The following is a 26,474-nucleotide window of genomic DNA, read 5'->3' on the forward strand; positions in this document are numbered from 1 at the left end:
CCCTCCCCTCCCCCTCTTCCTCCTGCTCCCTCTCTTTCTCTTGCCAAATAGACGGAAATGCACCTGTGCCTTTATCTTCAGGAAGAATCCTGCTTAATGATGCTGCACCTGTAACTGCACAGTCACCTTCATCAGCTGGAGAACAATAACTGTCTCCTCAGTGAAGCACTGGTGGCCACAAATTAGTAGGGACTCCAGTGTGGTAGCACCCCAAGGCCTCCTCGCTGCCTAAGCATCCCCCCGGTCAGGACTTAGCCAGCTCGGGGTGGGACAAAACGCCTTTTAAAGTCCGGGAGACCTTGGGCTCCAGGCTTTGGTCAGTTTGTGCTTGGGCCCGTTTTCTTCCTGTGATGGCTGCGGTTGTGACAGTGGTGTGACCCTGGAAAACAGTCCCATAAGGTCCCCTGAGCCTCTGTCCCTGCTGTGGGGTCAGAGCATGGGCCTCAGGAGTCCTCCAGGCTTGGGTTTTTACAAGTGATCGTCATGCTCAGTCACTCTCCCTAAGCAGGGCATGGCGGGGTCCACACGGGCTTCTCCACAAGCGGATAGCCAAGTGTCGGGACCGAGTCACCTGACCATCCTCCGCACGCCCTGGTGACGAATTACTCTTTGGGGAGCCTCCAGGACCCTTCCTGCCAATGTCCTCGGTTAACCTCAACTTCATCAGAGGGGGTCTGATCAAATTAACTGGCACCTGAAGAATGGCCCTGTTTTTTTGATTTCTGTTCAGATACGTGTCCCTTCGCCCCAGCAAATGTACTGTGCCCTTCTCAGCTCTGCAAACTAGAGGGCCTTTTGCAGGCCCTTAAATCATGACAACAGGTATTTATGTGCTTGACATTTGCATAGCTTTGAGGGTCTCTCAAGTTCTGGAGATTAAAAAGAAATCTTTCTGGGTTTGACCAGACGGGGAAGCGTCTGGCTGCTTCTCTCCCCAAAGTTCAAACTTTGCTTCCGTAACAACAATGTTCACAGATAGTTCAAAGGCACTCAGGTGTCTTCGGCTGGGGAATACTGTTTCTAGCTGCATGCCAAATGGACAGTGACTTTTCTCACCAAAGGGTGGGCAAAGGTCACAAAGGGGTAGAAAACGGATGGCTGGGCGCGCTAAGGTGAAAGACTGAAGCCAGAACTCAGCACGTCGGGAGGAGAGCTGTCCCCGTGCTGAGGAACCAGGGGTCCTCGCAGGGCCCCAGGAGGGAGCAGACCTGCTTAGCAATGCTGTGCATAGAGACTCAGCCTTTATGGGGACATCGGAGCCACTGCAGACCTGGGAACAGTGTAAAGGGGCCTGGTACGATCAAGGGAACAGACACCTCAGTGAGGGGCTGTGCAGTCAGGGGCTGACTCAGCATTGCTAGGCATTCAAGCCCCGCGTCGTCCAAAGGAAGGGCTGGCCTTGGACAGCTCCTGGGAGGTAACCTCTAAACCACAAGCATGGCTGCCTGGCAGGAGCACCCCTGTACCTGAGGCTTTGGGCCACGCCAGATGGCCTGAGCGAACAACATGCTCTGCAGCGGGGGCCTTGGAGCACGCAGAGGAGCCTGACCTCTGGAGCAGCTGGAGGTGGACTAACCAAGGCCATCCAAGCCGTACTTCATACCTACATGGCCGACCCCAATAAAAACCCCAGACACTGCGGCTCAGATCAGTTTTCTGGTCGACGATACTCCATGCATGTTGTCACCCACCATTGCCGGGAGGATAAGTGCTGACTTGACTTAGCGAGGACAACTAAAAGCTCGTGCTTGGGTCTCCTGGACCCTCCCTCTGCACCTTTTACCTCTGCTGATTTTAATCTGTATCCTTTTGCTGTGATAAATGGTGAATGGGAATATAGCAACTTTTCCGAGTTCTGTGAGTCCTGTTAGTGAATCATTGAACCGGAAGAGGCTCTTAGGGACTGCGCCCCTCCCCACCCCAAATACAGTGGGGACACACCAACAAGGAATCCAGACAAGACATCAATACAAACAGCTTTCTCCACCTCTTCCTGAGGAAACATTCTCATCACCTCCGACCCTGGGCTTGGAGGATCACCTGGGTGCCATAGTACCACGGTCTGGCTAGTTGTACAGACCAAGTGTGAGTTAACTGCATAGAGAAACCATGTGTGAATGTCCCCCGAGGGTGGGTTCAGGTTTCCTCATGTGTCCTTCTGTTATCAAGTACTGTCAGCCCCAGTGTCCAGACCGGTTTGTTCAAACTAGCATTTCCCCCTCCCGGCCCATTCTCCAGTCTCAGGATTGCTACGAGCATCACAGACGTTTCCTGGGCCTAAATACTAGGCTTCTGTGACCTTGGAGAAGGAAGGGGAATTGGCGTTACTGCGTTAACTGGGAAGCTTCTAACGTGTGGCCTTCCACCTTCGATGTCTCGCACAGATTCACAGGAGAGAAAGAAATGCTACTTCCAGAAAGAACCGCTTGCAATTAACCAACGGTCTGGTGGGGCCAAGGTGAAGTCTGTAAAGGCAGCCAGCTGGGGCCGGGGGCCAGGGCCACGAGAGGTCACCCCATGCATCGTCAGGTCCCATTGTTTTTTCCAGGCCTCACACAGACTTGCATATGTTCTCAAGGCATCTTTGTTTCAAGGCTGAAAAAAAAAAAAAAAAAAAAAAAAGAGAGGAAACTCAAGTCTTGAGAAGGAAACGCAACAGAGACGAATTCTGACAGCGCCAGGGATGGGCGAGGGCGTGCGTCACGGGCAGCGAGCCACCCGTCAGCCCTTTCCACTTGCACGATTACAGAGGACGTGCGTGAGGCCCCCTTGCTAGGTCGCAGCTCAGTCGAGTGGAAAGCAGCCCTTGTTTCTCTACTTTCTGCCCGGCGATGTTTTTCTGAGACCTGGCTGCGTCTACCTCATCTCTCCAGTTTGCATAAAGCTAATCTAAACTCATTACGTCGTGCAGTGAATCTAATATGTTGTCCGTGTGGCGATTTTAATGTGGCAAGGACAGAGGAAGAGCTATTCAATTATGAGTAGTTTGCCATTGTGAGATTCATTGTTCCTCCTCGCCACACCTGGGAAGGGGATTTCTGCGTTGGATGCTGAGCCCCCGACGCCCCGCCCCCAGGCGCTGGCTTCCGCGCTGCAGAGTCAAGATGCGGATGGAAAGAGAAGACAGAAGTGGGGTGAGGGATGTGCGTAGGGAAGAAGGGAAGGTATTCGAGAGAGAAGAAAGTGTGGACACAAAGGGAAATGAAAATAAACGGAGGGGGTACACGGAAACCAAGAGGGAGCCAGGAAGCTTGATTTTAGGAGAGTTATTGAGTGATATGTTGGAAAACAAAGCCCAGAGAGAGGCTTTGAGACGGTAGCTTGTGGGGAGCGAGACGTAAATGAGGGCGACAGAGAAGCGATCTCATGGTTCCCTGTTGCCGTTTTCAAGAATCGGTTGGCTAAACGTTTCTTTCTTTCTTTCTTTTTTTTTTTTAATGTAAAACGTTGCCAAGGCTGGGCCGTACAAGCGCCCACCTTATATTTATTTGGGTTACATTAAGAAGGGATTTTTCACAGAGTACATGATTTTTTAGGAAGCCAGAGTCCGTTGACCGGAGAGTGCAGGTAGATGGCAAATAAAATGGCCAAACAACTGGGTTGGGGACCAGATGAGCCACTCTTGTTACAGGAACTGGAGAGAAACAAAGATGCTGGGCATCTCTGAGAGCGAATGGGGCTTTGAAGCCACCAGGACGAGGAGCGAGGAGCAAGGTGCCATACACACCCCCGCAACCCCGCCTCCGGCACCTCATGCCGCCTGCTTTTCCTTGCATTATCTGTATACATTTGCTTTGGTCAGGAATTTGGGTATATATGTGGGGGCTGTCTTCTGTTTTGATTTTTTGTTTGTTTGTATTTTTAGCTTACGTGGGGACTCAGGGAAGATAAGGTCACACAGAAAGCATCAGTGTTTGTCTGGTTCACTCCTCCTTTATTTTTTTAAATACACACACACACATACACACACACACACACACACATACACACATATATATATCTTATTGCAAACATCAAACTGACAGGTGAAGGGGAATCAGAAACATCCTAAACTTTTTGTCTAGAATTAGTGATGACTAAGTGCATGACTGGCTCCCTGTGAAGGCAAGAAGGTCACTCAGCATTCTAGAACCCTTCCCAGAATGCATTTATTGCCAAGTTAAAGCACAGTCAACCCGTATACTTACTGTGTGAGTGTGACACCCTCTTCGCCTTCCAACAGATGTATGTCGCATTCTTCAGAAACCAGGAATAGTATTCAAGACAGGACCTAAACATTCAAATCACAGTTGAGAGCAATCACCATCTTTTTGTGGTTGTTAGAAGACAACCAGAATTTTAAAAAGTGATAATGGCCATTTATTCACAGCAAAGAATCCCCTCTCCATCATTATAGGGTGTGGGAGGAAAGGTACAGAATGAGGATGAGTCAGAAAATGCTTAGACTTTGGAGTCAGAAAGACTTATTTTTAGTCCTAGCATCATTACTTACTAGAGTGTGTGACTTCAGGCTGATTATTTAATTCTCTGGGCCTTGGCTTTTTCATCTATAAAGGAGAGGCAGTAGTAGAACCTACAATAACTCATAGGTTATCATGAGGATTAAATGAGGTAGCATTTGCAAATTTCCTGAACAGCGCCTGGCTTATAATAGGTGCTCAATAAACGATGATGTCCATTTATCTATTTTGTGTGTGAGAGATGGAGAGAGAGCACAGTGCTGTTATAATTAACGATGCAGCCGATACTTTGCAGAATAACACCCTGCCCTCGGCTGGTGGCTGCACAGATTGCTTCACGGGACTGCAGCACAGAGAGCACTGGGCACATTATCAGGGAGAAGAGTTTTCAGGGCTGGCTGTGTCACTAGCTCACTGCAGGACTCCAGGAATTCACTTCCTTTTTCACCCACGCCTGCTGTATAAGGAGGTTAGGCTCGGCTTTCCCTAATTTCTCTTCCATCGCTATCATTCTGTGATTCTAGAATACTAGAATAACTAGTGAGTTGTCCTCGTTAGTTACTAGTTGCTCTAGTTACTAGAGCAACTAACACTTCAAGGAAAGCTTGCTATAAGGATTTCCCAGGTTCTATCACTTTCGATTTATAAGCCACTGTAAACCCGAGGAGACTAGAGCACAGAGAGGAACGAATTTGCCTAAGGACATGCGCTGTCAAGTGGTAGTGCTGGATTTTAAACGCAGGTAATCCACCCCAAGCCAGAACCACTGCCATTATAATAGGCAATAAGACCAACATGAGTCAGGACCCAGCTAAGAAAAACAGAACCCAGGTGGTTCTGAAGAGGGAATTTAATACTGGAAATTAGCTGTAAAAGGGTTTGAAGAATTTAACCTATAAAGAGGTTAGAAAGAACCAATGGGAAATATTATTTGAAGTAGAAATCAAGGAGGAGAAACCCCCTCTCTCCTCCCCTCTCCTGCCCTATGATCTCCTGCTGGTTTTTTTTTTAATCTATTGGATAAACTTACAGGAAGCTGGCCAGCAAGGGATTCTGGGAAATGTAGACTGTACCAGCCAGCCCCCCGCATTGCAGAGCAGACTGGAGAAAGAGCAGGGAGTGGATCTGAGAGCTGAGCGGAATGATAAACACCACCAGGGCTACTTCTGTTGTCAGCCTGTGATCTCCTACCCTCAAGGTGACATCTTAAAACTTTGGTCAATAACTGACATGTCAAGCTTAGTCAACAGCCGACATGGCCACTGGGTATTTGGTTGCCTCAGCAACAACACGTCAAGGATGCTGGAGATGGGCTTCCAGTCTGGCTATGAAAGTGGGCAAGAGAACAAGGCACCAACAACCACAAACCTATTTTCATCAAACAGCAACCACTGAGTGTCGCTGTCCGGGCACTGTGCAGGAGATCGAGTATATTATTTCATTTCATTTCCATTTGTTTTGACAACAATCTGGAAATACAGGCAAGAATGCCGCTACCCTCGTATGTGAATGGGACCCTCCCACCCGGGACCCTCCCACCCTGCTGGGTCTATGGCTCTTGCTTATTTCCCTCTCTGGGTGGAGGGATCATCCATACTCATTGAGGGATGCAACACCAGGGCCAGAAAGGGGTGATGCATAGAGGCTGAAAACCTGAACTTGGTGTTCCGAACCAGTGGATAACGGAGATCTGAAAAGCTGAAGGATCTCATGAGAACACTTTGAAAATAACATCAAAGTTCTGGGAGGCCAGCCTCAGTCCCCTGGAGCAGAGGTATTCACCTATTTTTTTTATTTTGGTTTTCTGTTTATAGTCAAGGATAAATTCCAGGAGAAAAGATAGCTTGTCAGCGTCCCAGAGCAGGAAAATGTCCACACCTAGACTTTCTTAATATAAGACGGGGTCTGCCTTCTAATTTTCTTTTTACAACCTTCTCATTTGGCCTGCAAATGACTGTTAAGGGTTTATGAAAGAACTGGAATTTAGAGGGACACATTCTCTGCTTATTATCTTCTGGCAAATCTCAACGGGCTGAGGGCATTTGAGTTTAGGGACCACTCAATATCCTCTGTAATCATTCCATCAGATGTGACACAGTTCAATTCAACCCGACTTGATTCAATTGGACTCGACCCAGCTTGACTCAATGGCACTGATGTCGGGCTCTGTACTCGGTTCTGAGGACCTAGAAATGAATGAGGTTCCATCCTGGCTCTCAAGGAAGTGACAGTCTAGTAGAGGACTCACTGGAAAGTCCATTCTTTGAGGTACCCTTGTCACCTCCCTGTGGATTATTTAATGCCTCACACCTGTGGCCTGCAGAGAAGCCATGCAGAAGAAGAAGCCTATAAATACTGGAAAAACAGCAATTGGCCCCGGTTACCTCGTGGCCTCCATCCTGGGGTCCCTCCTCTGACTCGGGCAGAGGCATTGCTGGAAAAAGCGGCATAGCTCCATCAGGCAAGGGCTGAGCTTCTGGAAGGCCGGGGTGAGAGGAGCTGCCGGCATGGCCCCCTCTTTGAGGAACCACTGAGGACACCCTAGAAGACACAGTGTCAGACCATTCGAATCAATAAGAATTTAAAAAGTATCTTCCCTTTGTTAGGGACCGTGCTAGGTGAATATAATCTGGCCCCTGATCTCAGGTGGCTCTGAGACAGACGTGCAAACATGGCTGCTGCTTGACCACTGCCCAGTAAAGCTGCTGTGAGAGTTTTGAGAGGTAGGTGGAGGGAAGTGGGGGTCCAGGTCCTGGAGGAAATCAGAGATGGTTTCGCTGAGGAAGAAATATTAAACGAGGATCTGAAACATGGAACAGGCTTTGGAATTAGACAGATCTGGGTCCAAAACTTATCTGTAGGACTAAAATTGCTTAATGAGGATACATTACCTACCTTGCAGAATTATTACAATGAAAAGTTTAAAATAGGCATGGCACAGTGCCTGGCACTGAGTAGGAGCTCAATAAGTATTTGTTGGGTGGACAAATGAGTGAATGTTGCAGGCCTTGTGGCATACTTTTTCTGTGGATGGGCAGAATCGTTTACTAGAAGGTGCCAGAACCCTGTTAATTTATACTTACATTTCTCATGGATAGATAGATGGATGGATGGATAGATGGGTTGACAGATGATGATAGATAGAGGATGGATAGAGAGAGAGAGAGAGAGATGACAGATGATAGATAAATAGATAGATAGATAGATAGATAGATAGATAGATAGATAGATAGATAGATAGATAGAGCTACATAGATAGATAGATAGATAGATAGATAGATAGATAGAGCTACACAGGTAGATATATAGATAGAGATACAGATAAAGATACAGACACAGGTAGATATAGAAGATGGGGTTCTTTGGAAAAGACAATAATGCTGGGAAAAATTGAATTTGGCAGGAAAAGAGGAAAACCAAATCTGAGATGGAATGACTCCATAAAAGAACCTACAGGAGCTGAGCAGGGCCGTGGGACAGGACATTGTGGACGTCACTCACGGGGTGGCCAGGAGTTGGAGCAGGCTTAATGACACTTAAACAAAGAAATATAGTCAACTTGTTTTCTAAAACTCAGTCTGACAGCTACCGCCACCTGCACCCTAGTGTATTTCTCCTGAACCTGAGGAAGAAAAGGGGTTATAATTTTCTGCGGTAGCATAATCACATCTTTGTGTCTAAATGGCCCATTCACCATTCACTGCAGGTCGAAAGTGGGGCCGAGGCAGAGCAGGGGTGATGTGACAAAGGACACTGTGCAGGTTCCAGCCGCTTAATAATGCCCCGTTGACATACAAAAGGATGGTCCGGACATTCGGGAAACTAGTATAGAAAGGCATCCAAGACTGGGAGGGGCTCGAGGGCTCAACCAGCTTTGAAGGACTCACTTTGTATCAATTTCTCCCTTTTACAGAAACTGGCTCAACCAAAAAGAGGAGAGAGAGAGACAGCCACAAGCTGGGAAAATGCAGCACAAACCACAAGCCCTGAGCTCCCGTCAGGACTCCCGAAAACCCAGGCCCAAGCGCAGGAAAGCTTCCTCTAGAATGCAGGGTGCAGGGACGATGGGAAAGGCCGGGTATCCTCTAAAACAGAGCACAAGGAACTCGCACCCAGTGAGCGGGGACCGAATTTTGGAGTCATCCTTCACGCCTTCTTCTCCCTCTGCTAATGTCATGCTCATTTTAAGAACAGCTTCCATTTGCCAAGCGAAGGGCATATTCTCAACAGGCGTTCGCTCAATAAAAGTTGACTGAATGAAGTTATAGAGATCACTTCCACACACACTTTCTTACTTAACACAAAACCTTGTGGGGAGAAAAGGACATTTTTAGTGCCCATAATAATTGTTATTACCCTCACGTTATAGCCAAGGACATTGAATTCTGGAAGTTGAGTGCCGGAGGCCACCTCACTAGTAAATGGTTGAGCTAAGATTTGAATCCCAGCAGTGCGAATCTAAATTTTTCAAACGAACGTCTTTTTATTATACTGTACTACCTCGTCCAAAACAAACAAAAGCAACAGAGTGATAGGGTGCTGGTACATACTTGAAACTTGAACTTGGTGGGGTCCTGGGTCCAGGGCTGGCTCTTCTCCAGGGGTAAATGGCCACGCTGCAGAGACACCACCTGTGAGGAGCAAGAATGGCCTCCAAAAAGTCAGAACGAAGTGGCCTTGGGTTATACAGACAATCAGAGAATCGTAACACCTTGAAGATAAAGAGTTCTCAAAATCCACAGGGAAACAGTGGCCAAGAAAGAGGAAGTGATTTATCCAAGATCACAGGGCAATTTAACAGCACAGCAAGGCCTAGTTTTCCTGCTGGAACCAATAAAGCACGATAACCAGCTTAGTCTGCCTTCTGGCACCCCCGTCCCACCGCGGCCCTGCCCCTAAAGCTACGTTTCCTGCCTGTGGTATTGGGTTTCTCTTTCCAACGCACCTTCTTACCTGTCTGTGGATATTTGGGGGCCGGCGCCTTGGTTGGACTCGGAGTCTGTGTGCCCGGGGTGACTGTTCCTGGGGTGAGATGAGACAGGTGAGCCTGCGTTTTTTTGGGGTTTTTTTGTTTTTTTTTTTCCAGGATGCCTGATGGGAAGCAGAGTCCCCGTGCTACCCACCAGTCCTGCCCTAGTCTCCCCACGCTGGTTATTAAGCCAAGTACCAGGCAGGGCGTGGAGGATTCAGAAACGAGTAAGAAATAGAACCCACAGTGGAGGCACTCCCTGGGCCGAGGAAGAAACAGTCAACTCCCATCGGTACTGTGACACAGTGTGTTGGTGCTACTGGAAACCAGCTGACACTGGGAACTGCACGAGGGTGTGATTCTGTTTCTGGGCAGGGTCCAAGCCCGGGTGCTCCTGGGCACAGAGAAAACGGTATGCTTTTCATTCCTTTGGGTCTTAGTACACACGTTGACGCCATCCTCACTCCAATAAATCGCCTGCCCTTTTCGTGCTAGAGCGTGGGTTCATCCCAACAATTCTATTGATCACGTTCCTAAGTCCTAGTTTGGAATCACGGCCACTTCAGGATGTGATTGTGGCTGTCAAGATTCTGGCCTCTGGCAAAGCAGCAAAGCAGCCTCTTATGGCCAATGAGGGAGAGGACGATGAAACAGGCGATTTTACTCGTGTGGCTAAGTGGAAGGAAGGGGGCGAGGTGACCTAGAAGGCAGCACCTATTTCAGATGGGGCGGGGCCTGGGGGACAGGTGACCTTGTCTCTGAGATAGAGAAACACCGGGATTGGCGAGGAGAACAGGCCTTCAAGGCAGAGAAAAGAACGTAAGCGAAGACCTGGAGGCGCGAGCGGCAGGCGGTTTGCCACGGCTGGAGTCGAGGATGATGCGGAGGGGTGAGGCGAGCTGAGAAGCCGGCAGGGTCCCAGGGCGGGGGCCTCACCCCACCTGGCAGTGTAATGCTGCTTGTTAATCATTATCCTCCTCCTCTGCTGGGACAGCGGGCATGCTGGCATTGACCCTAACGGAGCTTCCGCTCCACGCGGACCCAGCGCCGAGAGATGGCACGTAACCCGTTTACAGACAGGTGACCACGGCCGCCTCTTGCTGTGCTCTTAGAGTGAGTCAGTATCTTCTTTCGTTCCCTTTTCAGGCACCGGACTGGAAGCCCACAAACGCAGACGGCATCAGTTAATGCTTGCTGCCTGGGGTGCTTCTGCAAACCGAGCAGCCTTGACCACAACCCAAACGCAGAGTCGACTTGTCTGTGATGGTCATTTACAGTTTAACTTCGTGACTACGGAATTGCAGAGAACCAGAGCCGAAAGGGATGCAGGCAGAAGCAGACCTGTGCTCTCCTCTGGCGGGTGTCTCGTTTGTCGCTACCCTTTGCGAGGTGTGTTCCGTGAAGCTGGCCACAAGGCTGCTGCTCTGAGTGTAGTGGCACAGGTCGGCGGCAGCTGCCTGACTGGCTCCAGGTTGCTCTGAGCTGAGCCAAGTATCTTACAGGCATCACCTATTGTAATCATCACAGCTACTCTGAAAAGCGGGTAGCAGCGCCCCCGTTTTTAAAGATGAGAAAACTGGGATTCAGAGAGATCAGGAAAACAGCCTAAGGACACACAGCCGTGGTTGAGTCAGGATTTCCGCTCAAAGTCTCAGGGCTGTGCCACCAAACCCAAGCGGGTAACTTCCGGTGTCCCCCATGTGATTATTTATGCCAGGTGTTTTGCTGATTAAAGCCATCGACATCGTATTTCCAGATCTGTCTGTGCAATTGAGATTTTGAGCCTAAAGTCAAGACTTGACTTTTATGCCCATTAAGATTCATCTCCTCCTTTCCCTCTATTTCTTGAGAAATTCAGGTAATTCAACAAACTTTTACTGAAAGCCTACAGGTTCCCGGGAATTGGAGATTAAAGATGCAGCCCTTGAGGAGAGCATAGCCCACAGGAAAGGAAGGTCAAGTTCATGAACACTAACAGCCTAACAAGGATGCGTGTTATGATCCATTGACTGTGGCGAGCATGGAAGAAGGGCCTCTGGCTGCAGGTTTCAGAGGAAGCGATTTTTAAAACAAATAAACATTTTTTTGGGAGGAGGGGTCTGATTTTAAGAGTAGAAAATATGGAAAATTCATAACGCTAGAGTGAAGAAAAATAAAAATCATATCTACTCAGATATAGTCAAAGTTATTATGTTGCGAATTTCGTTTCAGTCTTATTTTATAATGTTTTCTTTTGCCTGTGCATATTTATCACGCACATGCATACATACACGCATACATACATATACACACATAGAGGTGGAATCACACTGGGTAATTTTTCAAGTGTCTCGTAGAGCTTAGGCCTTCCTCATATTACATGACTACATATTAATACTCTATATTTGTTCATGTAAATAATGTTATATTACATTGCACATATATAATATATATGTGACTTCTGTAACATTAATGTATATGAATACTAGGCCAAGCAGTTGAGTCATTTGGAGCAAACAAAGTCAGCTTCTTGCAGTCACTTGTTTAACGGACAGGGAAAAACGAGAAAAACCATCAGGAAGGTACATAAGAGAGAGGAGGTGGGACATTCCTGTGAAGAGGGAGTTTTCATTCATTCATTTCAAGATGGGAAATTAACTGGGTTAAAAAAAAGAAAGAGAGAGAATTTGCTTTATGGTTTTTAATTATGCTGCTAACTTACACTTCTGCATGTGTACTATATTTCAAAAATTCAGAAAATGTTTTAAAAGCAGACAATGCTGTATTCAGTTTAAACAGGGGGGAGGCTGGAGGGAACATCCGCTCTTACCTGTGGCTGGGCTGGTCTGGGACGGGCTGTCACGGGTGGCCACTGTCCTAGCAGGAGGCCTGGCAGGGCCCCGCGTGGTCACGGCCTCCTCGGCCTCAGCAGCTGATGTCCTCGTAGAGGACAGCTTTTCCCACGGGGATCCGGCTGGTGTTTTTTCACTGACGGTCTGAGCCCTGTGCACAGGCGATGTGGGAGCCCAGGCCTGCCCATTGGCTGTCACCCATGGAGTTCCGGACACCTTCCTGGTAGCTGCACAAGTGACAGTAACAGGGCTTTTTTCAGCTTGAGCACTTCGATTCAGATATATAAGGACAAGACATCGAAATGTAATTAAAGGGTAAATGTAACGCGCATGCATAACACAGATAATCCAGGAGCTTAAACTCTACCCCGAACTGGAATAACGCTGCCTGATGTGGCCCAAACTAAACTTTATTTTTCTTACTACCAATTAAAAAAAAAAATCTCCAAATCCCCTAGACACCCAAACAATCAGCTGTGTGTGTACTTGGGGGATGGTGGGCTCCTTCAATATTAAGAAATACATTTCTAACCATGTGACACAGTAGAAAGGTTTTGGGGTTTGAGGTGAGGGGACTTGGAGGGGTGAGCTCTGCTCCTGCTTCCTCAAGGCTGTGGACTTTGGGGCAAGTTACTAAACTCTTTTTAGTTTCATCATTAAAATAGAGATGATAATGCTAATAATAATACCTTACAACATCCCAAGATTGTTATTAAGACAAATCTTCTCTCATTGGTTTTTTAAACCAGGGGTCTCCAACCCCTGGGCCGTGGACCGAACCGGTCTGTGGCCTATTAGGAACCGGGCCACACAGCAGGAGGTGAGCGGCGAGCCAGTGAGCGAAGCTTCATCTGTATTTGCAGCCGCTCCCCAGAATTAGCATCACCGCCTCAGCTCCACCTCAGATCATTAAGCATCAGATTCTCGTAGGGGCACTGGGTCCTGGTGCCAAAAAGGTTGGGGACCGCTGCTTTAAACAGTTGCTAAATGTTCTCACTTGTTTATCCCCATGGTAGGAATTAAAATCATTTTTCCAAGTTCTTCAAAATGAGTCCCTTTGGAGGTTTTTACATCTCTGAGTTGAGTTGGGAACCGTTACCATCTTTAAAAGTATTCAGATTTCTCACCCAGAGCACAGTATTTCACTTCATTCATTTACATGTGGTTTTATTACTTTCATCAAAGTTTTGTAGTTTTTCTTACATAAAACCAGCACTTTTTCTGTTAGGAATATAGCTAGATGTCTTATTATTTTTCTTGCCACTAGCAAACACATCCTTTTTTTCATATTATACCAGAAAACTTTCTAATTTGGCATAATTGTCACGATGCTGGCTCTTTTTCTAAGGACTTTACCAGTTAATGAAGTTGACTCCTTTTGCCTGTTCTTGCCTCCCCTGCCCCCTGTCACTTCCGCCCGCTCGGGGCAGCCCCTCCTCCAGGCTCTCCAGGACTCTGGGACAATGACCCTTTGTAGGCTGGATCACAACCACCGATTTACTTGCCTATGTCTCCCTCCCTGGTCTGTGAGCTCAGGAAAGACAGGGAGCGTTGACAGAGCTGCGTTGTCCGCAGCTGGCCTGGGGTCTGGTATTTACTTATCTTGATGAGTGAAGAATAAATGAATGAATGAATGAATTCTGGTGACTCTGTCCACTGTTGGAACTCACCGAGACACTGCTGACTCTTAATGAAAGAGTTATCTCAGTTGTATCATATTTCCGAATAGGCTAAGGATGCTTTTTGCATCTTCAGTGGCGATGCCACTGATTGCAGGAAGGGGCAACCTCTTGGCAAGCCACCAGCTTTGCACGCAGGCATCGAGTCATTAACATATTCGTGGCATCGCCATCCAGCCAGCTACCCATTAACCTGACCCTGCCCTAAAATGACTGCGTTTCACCATTTAGCATGAATTTCAAGAGAGAGATTGCTAAATGCTTCGCTGAAATAAAATCCCTTATGCTATACTATACTTCACGTCTGTAAGATACCCTCATTGGGGGATGCTGGGTGCAAAGGACCAGGGAACGCTCTGTACTATGTTTGCAACTTCTTATGAGTCTGAAACTATTTCAAAATAAAAAATTCTACATATGTCAGAAGAATATATATCAGCGACACGTGTTGTCTTTGCTTGTCCATTTCGAGCCTGCGCTGGCTCCCACTGATCTCTTACCTGAGGGAGGCCGAGGAGGGAAAGGGGTCGGTGGAGACAGGAAGAAGGGAAGGACCGCACTGATTCACATGAGCCTAGAGGGAGCAGGAAGGAGAAACAGGGCAGGAGAGGAAGCGGGGAGAAAGCTCCTCACCCCAGGCTGGGAAGGTGGGGGTGTCACTGCCTGGCGTGGCCGCGGTCCCCGTGAGAAGCTCAGGTTGCCTGTCCGTGTTCACCACCCGCGCTGGCTCTGTGCCGGGAGAGGCTGTCGGAGCAGATGTGCTGGTCGTCTGTGCTGGGCGCGGAGGGCTGGTTCCCGGTGGTGCTTCCTGGCTTGTGGGCCAGAGCTCCGAAGTCGCCGGCCTATCCCTGGTGGCTGCACGTTCAGGGGGACATCGGGGCAGCTTTAATATGCAGAACGGCACTTTGGACACAAACAACCCTTGTGCCACTGAAAGGTCATTGCACAGCAAACATTCAGAATGCGGACATCCAAGCCCGACTCGGACCAGGACCATATGTCCCCAGAGTAAGCTTTCTCCTCGAATGACAGATTAATCTAAAATATCGGTGTCTGAGAAAGCCACTCAAAGCGCAGTGAACAGACTCGGAGCCGTCAGACCCAAAAGTGTCAGGCATTCGATGCGTTTCCTGATCGGAACCTGAAACCCGCCAGGTCTCGGGCCCACCGTGCAGCCCTCAGCTCCTCCGTGGCTCTGGCCTTGTCCCCGGAAGGGGGACTATACTTGCTCCGTGTGCCCTGTGGGTGCTACTGCAGACCAAAGGTGGAATTGGGGGCTGTTAGGAGGAAACTACTTCAAAGACAGGCCCCCACAGAGATGGCAGGGAGGCTTGATTCAGAGGGAGATGCACCCAGGGCCACTGGATGCCCCGTGAAGAAATAAATGGAGGAAGAGGCCCACGTGTTCATATTCCCTGTTTCCCCCTGGGAAGGCTTAAGCCATGGGGGCTGGATGCTAGGGCGACAGGCTCCCACTAGCCCACAGAATGGTGTGATTTCAGTCCCCACCTGCCCTTTCGGCAGATAATTGTGTGGAGAGCAGGACCTTGAAATTGTAGATGGCGGCCCAGCAGCCTCGTCTCCTCTCCCCTGCTTTACTTCTGGGCTCAACAACACCCCCACATGTAGCAGCAACCTGGACCTCACTCCCCGATTAATTGGACATGGGACTAAGTGCCTCCTGATCACACGGTCACTCAACCAGGTGACTGTGTGTCAGCACACCAACTCAGTGTCAACTTGTCAATATGGCCTCTCTTCCCAAGCATCTGTTGCTTGGAGAACTTCATTGAAGGAGAAACAAAAGGGAGACATAATTGAGATTGGGGTTAGGAAGGTCATGGAAGGAATCTCCGAAGAAGTGAGATTGATTCAATCCTCAGATATGTTCTCAGAATTTCACGGGCGAAGAGGACCCTCCAAATGCCCATTCCATCGCCTTATCAAGCAGCCTCATTCCACACACGCTGAGGTCCTTTTTCGGCATAGCTAAGAGATGCCCTACAATAAATACAAATCGAGGTAGCCCACCGAAATGGAATTGGAGATTTATTGTTAATTTCATTTCGCTCCAAACATTGCTAAAGAACCTACTCTTTATAGGGTACTGGGCAAAGCACTGAGCGGGGAGGCAGACTTGGCCTCCGCCTTCGAGTGACAGTCAGCGAAGAGACACACGTACGTCAACTGAGGTACGACCTGGGGTAACGGAGAGTTCCAATGACGTACAAGTGCTATGCTGTAGGATCAGATCCAATGACGTACAAGTGCTATGCTCTAGGATCAGAGAGGGTAGAAGACTCATCTCGATGGGGAGATTTTTTAGGAAGGAGGAGGCAGCAGCTGATCTGGAGACCGACAGACAATTTGGGTTCTGAAATACGGAAAAGCAGAGAAGGGGTTCTAGACTGAGGTAAAAGCATGAGCGAAGTTGCAGGGGCGTGAGGTGTACGCCAGCTGCAAGGAAAGGTAGGAACGTCGATGTCATTTTAACAGAAGACTCATGGGAAAAGAGCAGGAGGTGACATGGGCTTGGTGACAGAGAAAGATATATGCCATGTGAAGTACCGCAGACCCTCGGCTGCTGACCTGGGGGTTCTGAGCAGTGACGAGACATGACCCAATAATTTTAAGACTATCACTCTTATGGCGGCGGATGGATAACTTAGAGAAATAAGAGATCGGGTCAAGGAGGCTATTACAGTCCAAAGGTAGACGACAGTGACTTGGACTAAGATAATCGCAGCAGCAGCAGATAATCGTGGAGGACACCCAGATTCGGGACACTTTATTCAGCTACAAATGACAGTTAAGTGTAGGGGAGAGAGAGGGCTTAAATATGGTTCCCAAAACGCTACCTGGTCAGGAGAAAGACAGGTGTGTGTGTGGATGGGTGGAGGATGGTTGGGTAGGGGCTGAATGCTATAGAGTGGCGATGTCTACAGCAAAGTCACACCTTCAGATACACACGAAACCAGGTAGTTAATATGAGAAAAGAAGTTCGAGGCAGCAGGGAACTGAGATGACTGTGGAGAAAGTGTCCCTCTTAGTGGGGGATGGGGACAGCTGCTACTCTATTCCAGCTACTCAATGCCATGGGGATGCCCAGGTTTGCCAGATTTTCTTTTGAAAAAAAAAAAAAAATCTAGAAAGTCAAAAACTTTTAAAAACTGACCAAATCCTCTGAATTCAGCACCATATAGTTGAATAAAATACCCGCGGGGGGCATTCAGAGTCTCCAGCTTGCCAGATAGAACCCTGGTCTGGAGACTCCAGAGCAGGAGTTTGGGGGGTTCACACTCACCCAGAACGCCAGACAGGCTGCTGGTAAACGTGTAATTGATAACAGGAGATTTCTCTGCCATCTCCCAGAAATCAGAAAGGTTCCTTCCTGCAAAAGTGTCACCAACGGGATCGAATCTTGGGCTCGCCTGCTGGAGGGCTGCATTTAATTCTCAGCTCAGAGAGCTTGTCAGAGAACGGCTGAAGCCTCACCTGACTTTCCCGTCATCACACAGATGAAGATGCAGTCGGATGCGTTCGTTTGACTCACTGTAAGACAAAGCAGCATGCAAGACTTAGCAATGGGTCTGAAGCTGTGAAGGTTTTGGTCAAAATGAAAATTAAGCTGGAAATTCCTAGCTTAGGACACTATAGGAAAATAGGCTGCTTCCTTACTTTTGATGCAGCCTTGATTTTCTGTGTCTTTTTTGGGGGGGAGGGGGTTGGGATGCAGTGTAACGTAATGGCTAAAGGCACAGCCCCTGGAGTCAGCTTCTTCCACTATGACACCAGCTCCACCACCAACTAGCGACGTGACTGTAAGAGGGTGGTTCAACCTCTCTAAGACCCAATTATCCATTTTAGAATGGTGAAAATTCAAATCCCATAGTCCCTTATTTGCAATGTCCAAATCCCCAAATCTCTGTAAGGTGGAAGGTTTTGTGTAAGTTTGGTACCCAAACTCCTTTGGTGGCCAAACCTGACTTGACAGGCTTTGAGGTCAGGCTGTTTGCAGTCTTCATCTATTCCGCTTAGCATAAAGGGCCAACCCTTCTGCTAAATGAATGTGCGTGTGTTTGATGCGGGCTGTCCTGGATGCTGCTGGAGGTGTTATGTCATGTAAGGGGCACACACCCTAATGGACCTTCAAAAGTCTGAAAACTTCTGAATTCCTAAACATACTTGTCCCCAAAGACGCTGCCCAAAGGACTGTGGACATGCGGCACATCCCTGGTAGGATGCCGTGACGATCCGATGAGACAGTGTGCGTAAAGCACGGAGTGAGATGCCTGGCAGATAGAAGAGCTCAGTCAACAGTCATGATAATTATTATTGTCACTTCTAATGTGCTACTGTTATTATATGTATTAGCGTAGTGACTGAGAGCCTGGACTTCAGACCCAGATCGCCTGGGTTAGAATTCGAGCTCTGCAGAATGATCTTGGGCGGGTTACTTAACATCTGTGTGCCACAGTTTCCGCACCTGTACAGTGGGGATAAATACGGTAGCAACCCAGTAAGGTGGCAGTGAGGACCCAGTGAGAGAATATGGGGGGGGGTGGTGGGAAGACGAGTCCCCGCCATGTAATGGCGTCTATTCTTAATCCTTTCTCCCCATCTCCCTGTTTCTAAAACAATAGCTCCTCCCTAGGGGAGCACACCATCTTTCAGATGAGACCGAGTGTTGGGCTATTGATTAGATCTCTGCTTTGCAAAGTGAGTCCCTGAGGGGAAGTGAATTGTCTGGAGGTTCTACGAAGCTGCCTTTTACATGAGCCGGTCTTTCTCAGTTGTACGTCAGACATTAGGCCCCATGTGGATCAGAATTTGAATTCTGAACAACCCTGAGCAAAACATTCAACCTCTCTGAAGCTCAGTGTTCTCATCTTTAAAGTGGGAGCATAGCTGTCTAACAGAAGCCGGTTTTTTGAGCCTGCCTACATTTCCCCCAACTTCAGGCCTTGGAATCTTCCTCAAATGTTCTGGACACCAGGAATAGCTCTGATGGGAAGATGGAAACGTCAGATGCTGGTGGTCGAAACTGGACCACACGGATTGTCTGAATAAAACGTACACTAAAGTTCCCAGCAGCCTGGCCTATGGCAGGGGTTGGAGTGGAGAGGTCTGCTAGATTTGATGACATTCCCTGACGGATGCTAAATCACAGATTTGCCAAGCATTTTCAAGATAAACATACCTGAGAGGATGGAGGTGGACTTAAAAATCTCTGTGAGGTAGCTGGTAGAATTTCCGATGACATCCACTAGCAGGGCTGTGAAATCTGCAAGATGGATTGAGAAGGTTTAAATTTCTAAGACTTGGAATAAAGCTCAGAGACTTAAGGGAAATCATATATTGTATTTGGATTTTTCAGAGTAGATTTTATAAATCTACTTGATTCAGTTCCGTGAATTGAAGAATATTAACAATCATTCAGAGAAAGATGACTAATTATATATATAAAAAAAGTCTTAGCTTCAGACAGGCAGAAAACTTGTGGACCCATTACTATAATCTCCATCCCTTTCCATTGCCCTCACCCCCAGACCTCTTCTGCCAACACAAATAGCTTTGCAAGGCCATATTGTTGAATAATGGTTTTTCCAATTCATTCCCCCCACCCTCCATTATTCTATAAACTTCTACATGATCTGCAACACCCTTCCTGCCTCTGCCCTACAATTCTGAGCGCACTACCTACAGCTCTCTCCCCTGGCTTGCCTGCTCCAGCTCACTGCCTCTCCAGTTCTCACTCTGCTGCCTGGACTTTGTCTGGAACGCTCCATCTCCAGGTACCACAGGGCTGTCTCCCCACTTCCTGCAGGTCACCCCTCAGTCACCACCTCATTAAGACTTCCCTGACCACCCTGCACACAGCGGCCATCCCTATTATCACTTTCCTCCTCACCCTTCCCCCCTGGTTTATTGTTCTCACCGTCACGCTATTAGCCAACGCGCTGTGTTTTCACTTTATTTATTTATTTTCTGTCCCTTCCCACAGTATCTGAGTTCCACGAAAGTGGGGAGGTGGGTTTGTCCGCTTTGCTCAGCGTGGTACCTCCACAGGGAAGAGGCTAATAGTATGTGTTCAGTAAAGAATTGTTGAATGAATGAATCAGTCGTGGAAGAGTAATTTTCATTTTTATTTTTCAGGCTCCCCTAAATATAAGGAACATGTAATACTTTTAATTTTTAATTATAAAAGTAATACATGAATATACTCTTATTGAAAAAAAAAATCGGATAATACCAGGTCCCCTTAATCGACAGACACTCTTCTACTCCAAAATGAGCATTCTGATCTTCTTCTCAGAGGTAACCATCCATCTGGCGCCCACATCTGTATATAGTTTGTCATCAAGAACAGTGTATTCTATATATTATTTCGTAACTTTCTTTTTCTAATTAAAAATGTCAGGGAAATTTTTCCAAATGTAGGCCAATTCCGGCCACACCTATTCACCTGTATTGTCTATGGTTGTCTTCTGAAGTTTGTTTATACGGTAGACTATTTAACCATTTTCCTTAGATTTTGCTATTAAAATAATGCTGCATGAACATTTTGTTCTTGTCTCTCTCGTGCAGACATACCTATTTCTTTAGAGTAAAACTCAAGAAGAGAACTTTCTGGCATGATGAACGTGCACATATTTAAGCATGATTCTGTATTTTCTTATCTCACTCTGAGGAGTAAAAATTAATTTGGCCTTATCTGAAAGAGCACAAGCAAAATCTGGAGAGTGTCAAGGTCATGGTTAGTCCCACCCACCTGATAAGCCATTGGTCCGGTTGCTCAAACAGTAGCAGTACCGCGTGGGGAATTTCGTTGGGTCCACGGTCTTCAGGTTGGAAACTGGGAAGAGAAATGGTCCACACAGCAGCCCTGGCGACTCAGCCAGGCCCGGCCGGCCCATCGCTCCCATCATCGCTCACGTAGAAGCGCCGGGCAGCACTTACTGTTGTAAACGGCCACAGAAAACTTGTGGAAGGCGAAGGAACTGTAGGAAGTAATGCTCAGCAAGGAGAGGAATTGCTTGCTACCTGCCAGCGACATCAAGATAAAGAGACCGTCGGGCAAATTTGTCTTATGTGATGAACGAGAATGGCCATGAGTAGACGGATAACAGAAATTACTAATACGATGAATAAATAATAAAAATAGATAAAGAAAATAAACAATAAAATAATAGAAACCGAAGCTAATAATCAAAAACAAAACAAAAACATGCAAAAACACATGTCACTTGGCTGTATTTCCCGATGGGTCCTTAAGCCCTGGCAATTCTCTTACCATATAGTTACGATTAGAAATGCCAGCACATTTCTATGCTGCGTTTGGAATATAGCTTGCTCTGGAAATGGTGGCAAACCTCCTATTTTGGGTGTTTTCAATTGTCTCGAGTTAGGTAGGACAACGCCTTCTCCACTCTGAACAGGGAGAAGCTGGGACACGGGTGTGACGTGCCTCGCCCAGGTCACAGAGAGTCCGGGAGTGAAGATGCTACATACAGAACGAAAATGGTTGTGCTTTTAAGAAAAGCCTACCTTTCAAAGCTCTGCCCAGCATCCCATTCACCAGTTCTGTCAGGTTAAGTTCGGACAGATCCACCGACCTTGCAGGCAGCTCTGAAAGAGATTCGAAGACAACGCTACCGGCAGGCTTCTGCTGGCATCGGAAAAAGCGCCTCATTTCCGGTATTCAGGCAGACGTGCCTCCTCTTTGGACATTTACTGAAGTCACAGCCTGTGCCAGGCACAAGGAGTTCAAAGACAAAAGGCAGTCCCTGTCCTCAGCAGGGGACAGCCAATGGCATGTGTCATGATAAGGAACACTCATTTAGGGACTATTTTATCTCTGCATTGGACAGAGTAGCGATTGGTGGGGAACGCTCAAACACAGTGAGAGCCCCAGGAAATGGACATGCTGCACGTGGACAGAACCTCCCGTCTGACAGAGACGTGGCTGGGCACGAGTATCACCACAAAGATTGTTTTAATTCCAGTGCTTGGGCTCCAACTGCAGAGATTCAGATTTAATAGGTCTGGGATGTGGCCCAGACATCAGGACCAAAGTCAATCAACTAACCAATCCTTGTCCAGATATTGTGCAGCTGAGTAGAGAGACGCCGCTGCGTTCAATCCCTCCCTCCTCCCAGCTGCTTCCTGAAGCTTTGGAAACAGTTGACCAGGTGGAAATAGCAGTGGACGCCCTTCTTTCTATTTTTATAAACACTGGCTTTTTCAACTTTTACTTGATATCAGGTACCTGTATGACTAAAGCACTCTGAAGACTGGAGAGATGCCGTTACCTCGCATGGGGGTCGGGAGCGGGGTCTGGAGAAGTGGGAGGATTTGCTCAGCGGCCCAGGCCACCCACAGAGACCTGCAGGGTTGGGGACTCACCTGTGGTGTCCAGAAACGCCACCCCCTTTTCCTTCCTCTCCGCTCCTCCGAGGTCAGACACTGGGAAGAGAAAAGGCTTCAGGGGAGAAATGGGAGCTTCCAACCCCAGCCCCAGGGTGCTGCAGAGGCCTCAGGCCAATGACTGTGAGAGTCAATGAGGACATTGTCAAGAGGAGGAGCCCAGGTCCCACCCCAAGATTCTAGTCTCCTTGGGCTGCGTGTGGCCTAGAAATGCACAATTTAATAAATAAGCAAAACGATTCTGGTGCAGAGGGGCTGATCTACCTCACCCCCTTACTGGGTAGGGCAGCTGAGGCTTCGAGTGGGAAGGAAATCTGCCTAACTTTTTGCACAGCTGAGCCCCATTAGGAAGGAATCGAAACTGCTTGCTGGAGGTGCAGACCACTGACCTCCGCAAAATATCAGGCTACTTGCCCGCTTGGCAAAATTCACGCTATTGAAGAAGAAAACGTCAAAGGAAAATTTGAAATGCTACACGTTCATTTATCTTTTATTCATTCAACAAACACTCGCTGAGGGCCGAACGGTCTGCTCGGAGTTGTGGGTAAAGAGGTCAAGGGGAAAGGACCAGGTGTCCGCCTCCGTGCAGCTCATTGTCTGTGGCTCAGGTGGGAGGAGGGAGAGTCACCTGGAATCACACCTGAGGAGCATCAAACAGGGAGCAGTGGGATGCTGTGAGCACCTCCCTCAGGGCACCCAGCCTGGTCCGAGGCGTGGACAAGGCCCCTGTGGAAGGAATGTAAGGCCGAGGCCTAAAAGATCTATCGCTTGGGATGAGATGCCACTGAATCACACAGCGTTTGTTACTATTATTGTTGCAACGATTATTTTCCATGTCGCATTCCAATGGAGAAGGTGCTTTATGCCCATTTTATAGATGGAAGAAACCAAGGCACAGGGAAGCTGAACAGTGCACCCCCGAGTCACAGTGTCACAGTCAGCCGGGATTTAAGGTCGGGCTGTGGCACCAAGCAAAGACCCAGCATTTTCCTTCTTAACTTCCTAACTTATTTCCAGACACTGAAATACAAGTCTTCATGAGTAAAACAGTCTTGTGAAAACACAGCCTCACACGATTTATAACCTCCTTACGAGTCATCTCAGGCTACACTCCCTAAGAAGCATGAGGAAATCGAGGCCCAGAAAGGGAAGTGAAGGATTGAAATCTCACTTCCGGCGAGCAGCCCTGTTTCGCCCTCCCCCCGACCCCTCGCTTCCATGAGTCGGACTATTTTAGATCCCTCGCAGAAGTGGTGTCGCACAGTACTTGTCCTTCGGCCTCTGGATTATTTCACTCGGCTCGATGTCCTCCAGGCTCATCCATGTCGTCACAAATGGCAGGACTGTCTTCTTTTTGAAGGCTGAATAATATTCCACGGTATGCGAATACCTTACTCTCTTTATCCATTCACCTGCGGATGGACACTTAGGTTGTTCCCGCTTTTCAAGTACCCTATTGGAACCCAGGTCCAGTCAACTGTTGTCGGCCAATTTGTCCTTTCACCGATTGTCAAGCTTTCTGGTTAAGTATCAGAGCTCTGGGGTTAGCGGTAGGTGGGGGCTCTGGGGCCCCATCCCTTTAGCATGGGTACGGGGGGCGGTGTTATAATTACAAATCAGTGGGTGGATTTGGGTAACAACATTTGAAGTGTGAACTAAACATACCTGAAGCAGGGATTTCTGAATAGGGGGCTAAACAGAAGCATTTTTTTTTGTTTTTTTTTTTTTTCAGATAAATCGCCAGACAGATAATATAAAACTATTGTCCTCTTTCTGGATTAAAAAAACCACCATCGCAGTATCTTTAAAATATAAGATACTGGTACTTTTCATACTTAATCATCCTTAGTATTTTGTCACCTTCTATCCTTTATAATTACTCAAAAAACAGGAATTGTATTCCCATTTAAAGGGGAAGAAATTGGAGGCTCAAGTATGGGAAATATTTATTGAAAAATCACTCTGCTTAGACACAAGAAATTGATACAACTGGTCCTCTGGGGAATGGGGGTGGCTGCCTGGGGGAGCATTTTAAGTTTATACACTTTCGTACCGTTCGCATTTTGAACCACATGTACCAACTAAATGCGCCAATTAAAAACAAATAAACGTTTAAAAATAACGAGTAATCCTCATCTCCCTTCCCCAAACCAAAACCGTACCCCCAAATTATCCTGCATATTTACCCAAAAGCTAGGAACAGAAACTCTGCCCCTGACTCCTACGTGCCCTTCATGTTACAGTGCGTTCACCATCTTGCTGCACAGCCAATCAAAACAGAACCATCAGAACAGGGCCAAGATGGAATTCTTACAGAGGCGATGACGGCCCATATCAATACCCTCCGTTATGAAATCTTCTGTTGCTAATAGAATGTCTCGGCCTCTGCGAGTTTAATAAGATTATGAGAGTCCAGGTGCTCTGTGAACCGTAAAGCAACGAGAAACCAGTAAGAACTGTAACTGGGACTGTTAGAGGTTGAGATAGACACACGCTTCACTTTACAGATTGGGAAAGTGAGGTTCAGAGAAGACGAGAAATCAGCCCGAAGCAGAGTGAGCTAGGAAGGAGCCTCTGCCCATTTACCTGTCGTAGGTAGGAAGGTCATGACCTTTTCCTCTTTGGCTTCTCCTTTAACAGCAGACACAAAAATGGAAAAGTTTTCATCAGAAAAATTATAACCCAGAGATGACCTCAGAAAGAATTAATGTGAAAGACTCATTTAAAAATGAGAACATTATCATTTGGAATAGCAAAGTGCCTTGCTAAAAATCTCACGCATAGTTTGTTCATTCATTCAGTTATTTAAGCAGCGAATATGTATTGACCAATTATAATAATACTAATGATTGATAATGTTATTCAGCACCTGGCCTTTAATAGGCTTTGTGTGTGTTAGATGACGTGGGATAGTATGATGAATAAATGGGTACAGACGCCACCTTTTTGGAGCCGATGGCCTCTTTGGGAAGGCAGTCATCGAGGAAGTGAAGACTCAGGATATTATTACGAAGAACGTTAGATTCTCTGAAGGGCAGTCTGAGGGTGTGTAACAGAGAACTTGATCTAACCTCAGTGACCTGAAAGCTTTCCTGGGAGGTAGCGTTCGGCTGAGATCTGAAGAGTAAGCAGCACTGGAGTAGGTCGACTGGCTGAGGGGTTATTCAGTGTACAGCTAACAGGACGTGCCCAGGCTCTCAGATGGGCATGAGTATTACTTTAAAGAACCAAAAGAAGCCAACGATGATGGAACATAGAGAATGAGGGAGATGGATGATTGCAGGAACCAGCGACAGTGGGCAGGGTCATCTAGATCATGTAGAGGACTTGGGACACTATTCCAAAAGAAGTAGAGTCATTGAACAATTTTTTTTTTTTTTGAAGGAGGAAGAAATGAGGGAGAAACTTGAAGGTGACAGAATGCAATTTACAGAAAAATCACTCGGGCTGGTGAGTGGATCATGAAAATACAAGAGAAGCGGGAGCTGATTTAGAGGTCTAGGAAAGAGCAGATAATGGTTTGGACAAGAGTTGATACAGTGGAAGAGAATATAATTCTGTTGCAAAAATGAGACTCAAACCCAGAAAGTCAAAGGACAAAACCGGAAATTGGGAATTTATTATAGCCATTTCTGTTTTGGCCTGAAACGTTGGCTGCCGCCAGCCTGTGAAGCACAGTGAATACCCAGACCTCCAACAGCCAGACCCACCTGTGTTCCAAACAGACAGGACACATGCGAGGCCCATGCACAGCTTCACCGGAGGTCCGTGCACCAGGAAGCCTGGCATGCTCGTGATGTTCTAGACCACCTGGAAGCAAGCAAGGGAGCATTTTGGAGGAAACAGGCTGGATGACTATGCACAGTGATGTGCAATCTCCCTGAGAACGCCGTGTGGGAGGTCATTAGAAATACAATCTGTAAAAGGCTTTGTATAATTAGGTTATGCTGAGGTAACAAACTAACTCCACAATCCCATTGGCTTAATGCAGCAACAAAAGTCGATGTCTCGTTCGCGGTCCATTGCTGGTGCAAATTAGTGAGGAATACTGCTCCACACAGTCCCTCAGGGACCCCGGTTAATGGAGGCTCCACTGTCTTATAGTTCT

At 47.4% G+C, this 26,474-nt stretch overlaps 1 protein-coding gene across 1 annotated transcript; it reads right to left on the minus strand.

Moving 5' to 3' along the window:
• Positions 1–2,551: 2,551 nt before the first annotated feature.
• Positions 2,552–26,155, minus strand: HHLA1 (HERV-H LTR-associating 1). Its single transcript, XM_006913014.1, has 15 exons — positions 26,079–26,155; positions 24,953–25,014; positions 22,346–22,405; positions 21,488–21,568; positions 20,900–20,983; positions 20,712–20,795; positions 19,140–19,223; positions 17,435–17,491; positions 17,244–17,330; positions 12,239–12,487; positions 9,414–9,482; positions 9,011–9,091; positions 6,845–7,001; positions 4,188–4,270; positions 2,552–2,595 (listed from the first exon to the last, which is right to left on the minus strand). Exons 1-15 carry the CDS (start codon positions 26,153–26,155, stop codon positions 2,552–2,554), a joined length of 1,359 nt encoding a protein of 452 aa, XP_006913076.1.
• Between the last annotated feature and the right edge of the window lie 319 nt (positions 26,156–26,474).

This window comes from Pteropus alecto, unplaced genomic scaffold (genome assembly GCF_000325575.1).
Source record: "Pteropus alecto unplaced genomic scaffold, ASM32557v1 scaffold105, whole genome shotgun sequence".
Taxonomy (NCBI): Eukaryota; Metazoa; Chordata; class Mammalia; order Chiroptera; family Pteropodidae; genus Pteropus; species Pteropus alecto.

Bases quoted from the DNA above. Each gene is read 5' to 3' on its own strand.
- HHLA1 (XM_006913014.1), bottom strand. From the start codon at position 26,155: ATGCCAGGCTTCCTGGTGCACGGACCTCCGGTGAAGCTGTGCATGGGC. The intron at 17,331-17,434 runs GTGAGGCTTCAG...ACACTTTTGCAG, and splicing joins TGTGATGACGGGAAAGTCAG to GAAGGAACCTTTCTGATTTC. The intron at 4,271-6,844 runs GTAACCGGGGCC...TTGAATGTTTAG, and splicing joins CCCAGGATGGAGGCCACGAG to GTCCTGTCTTGAATACTATT.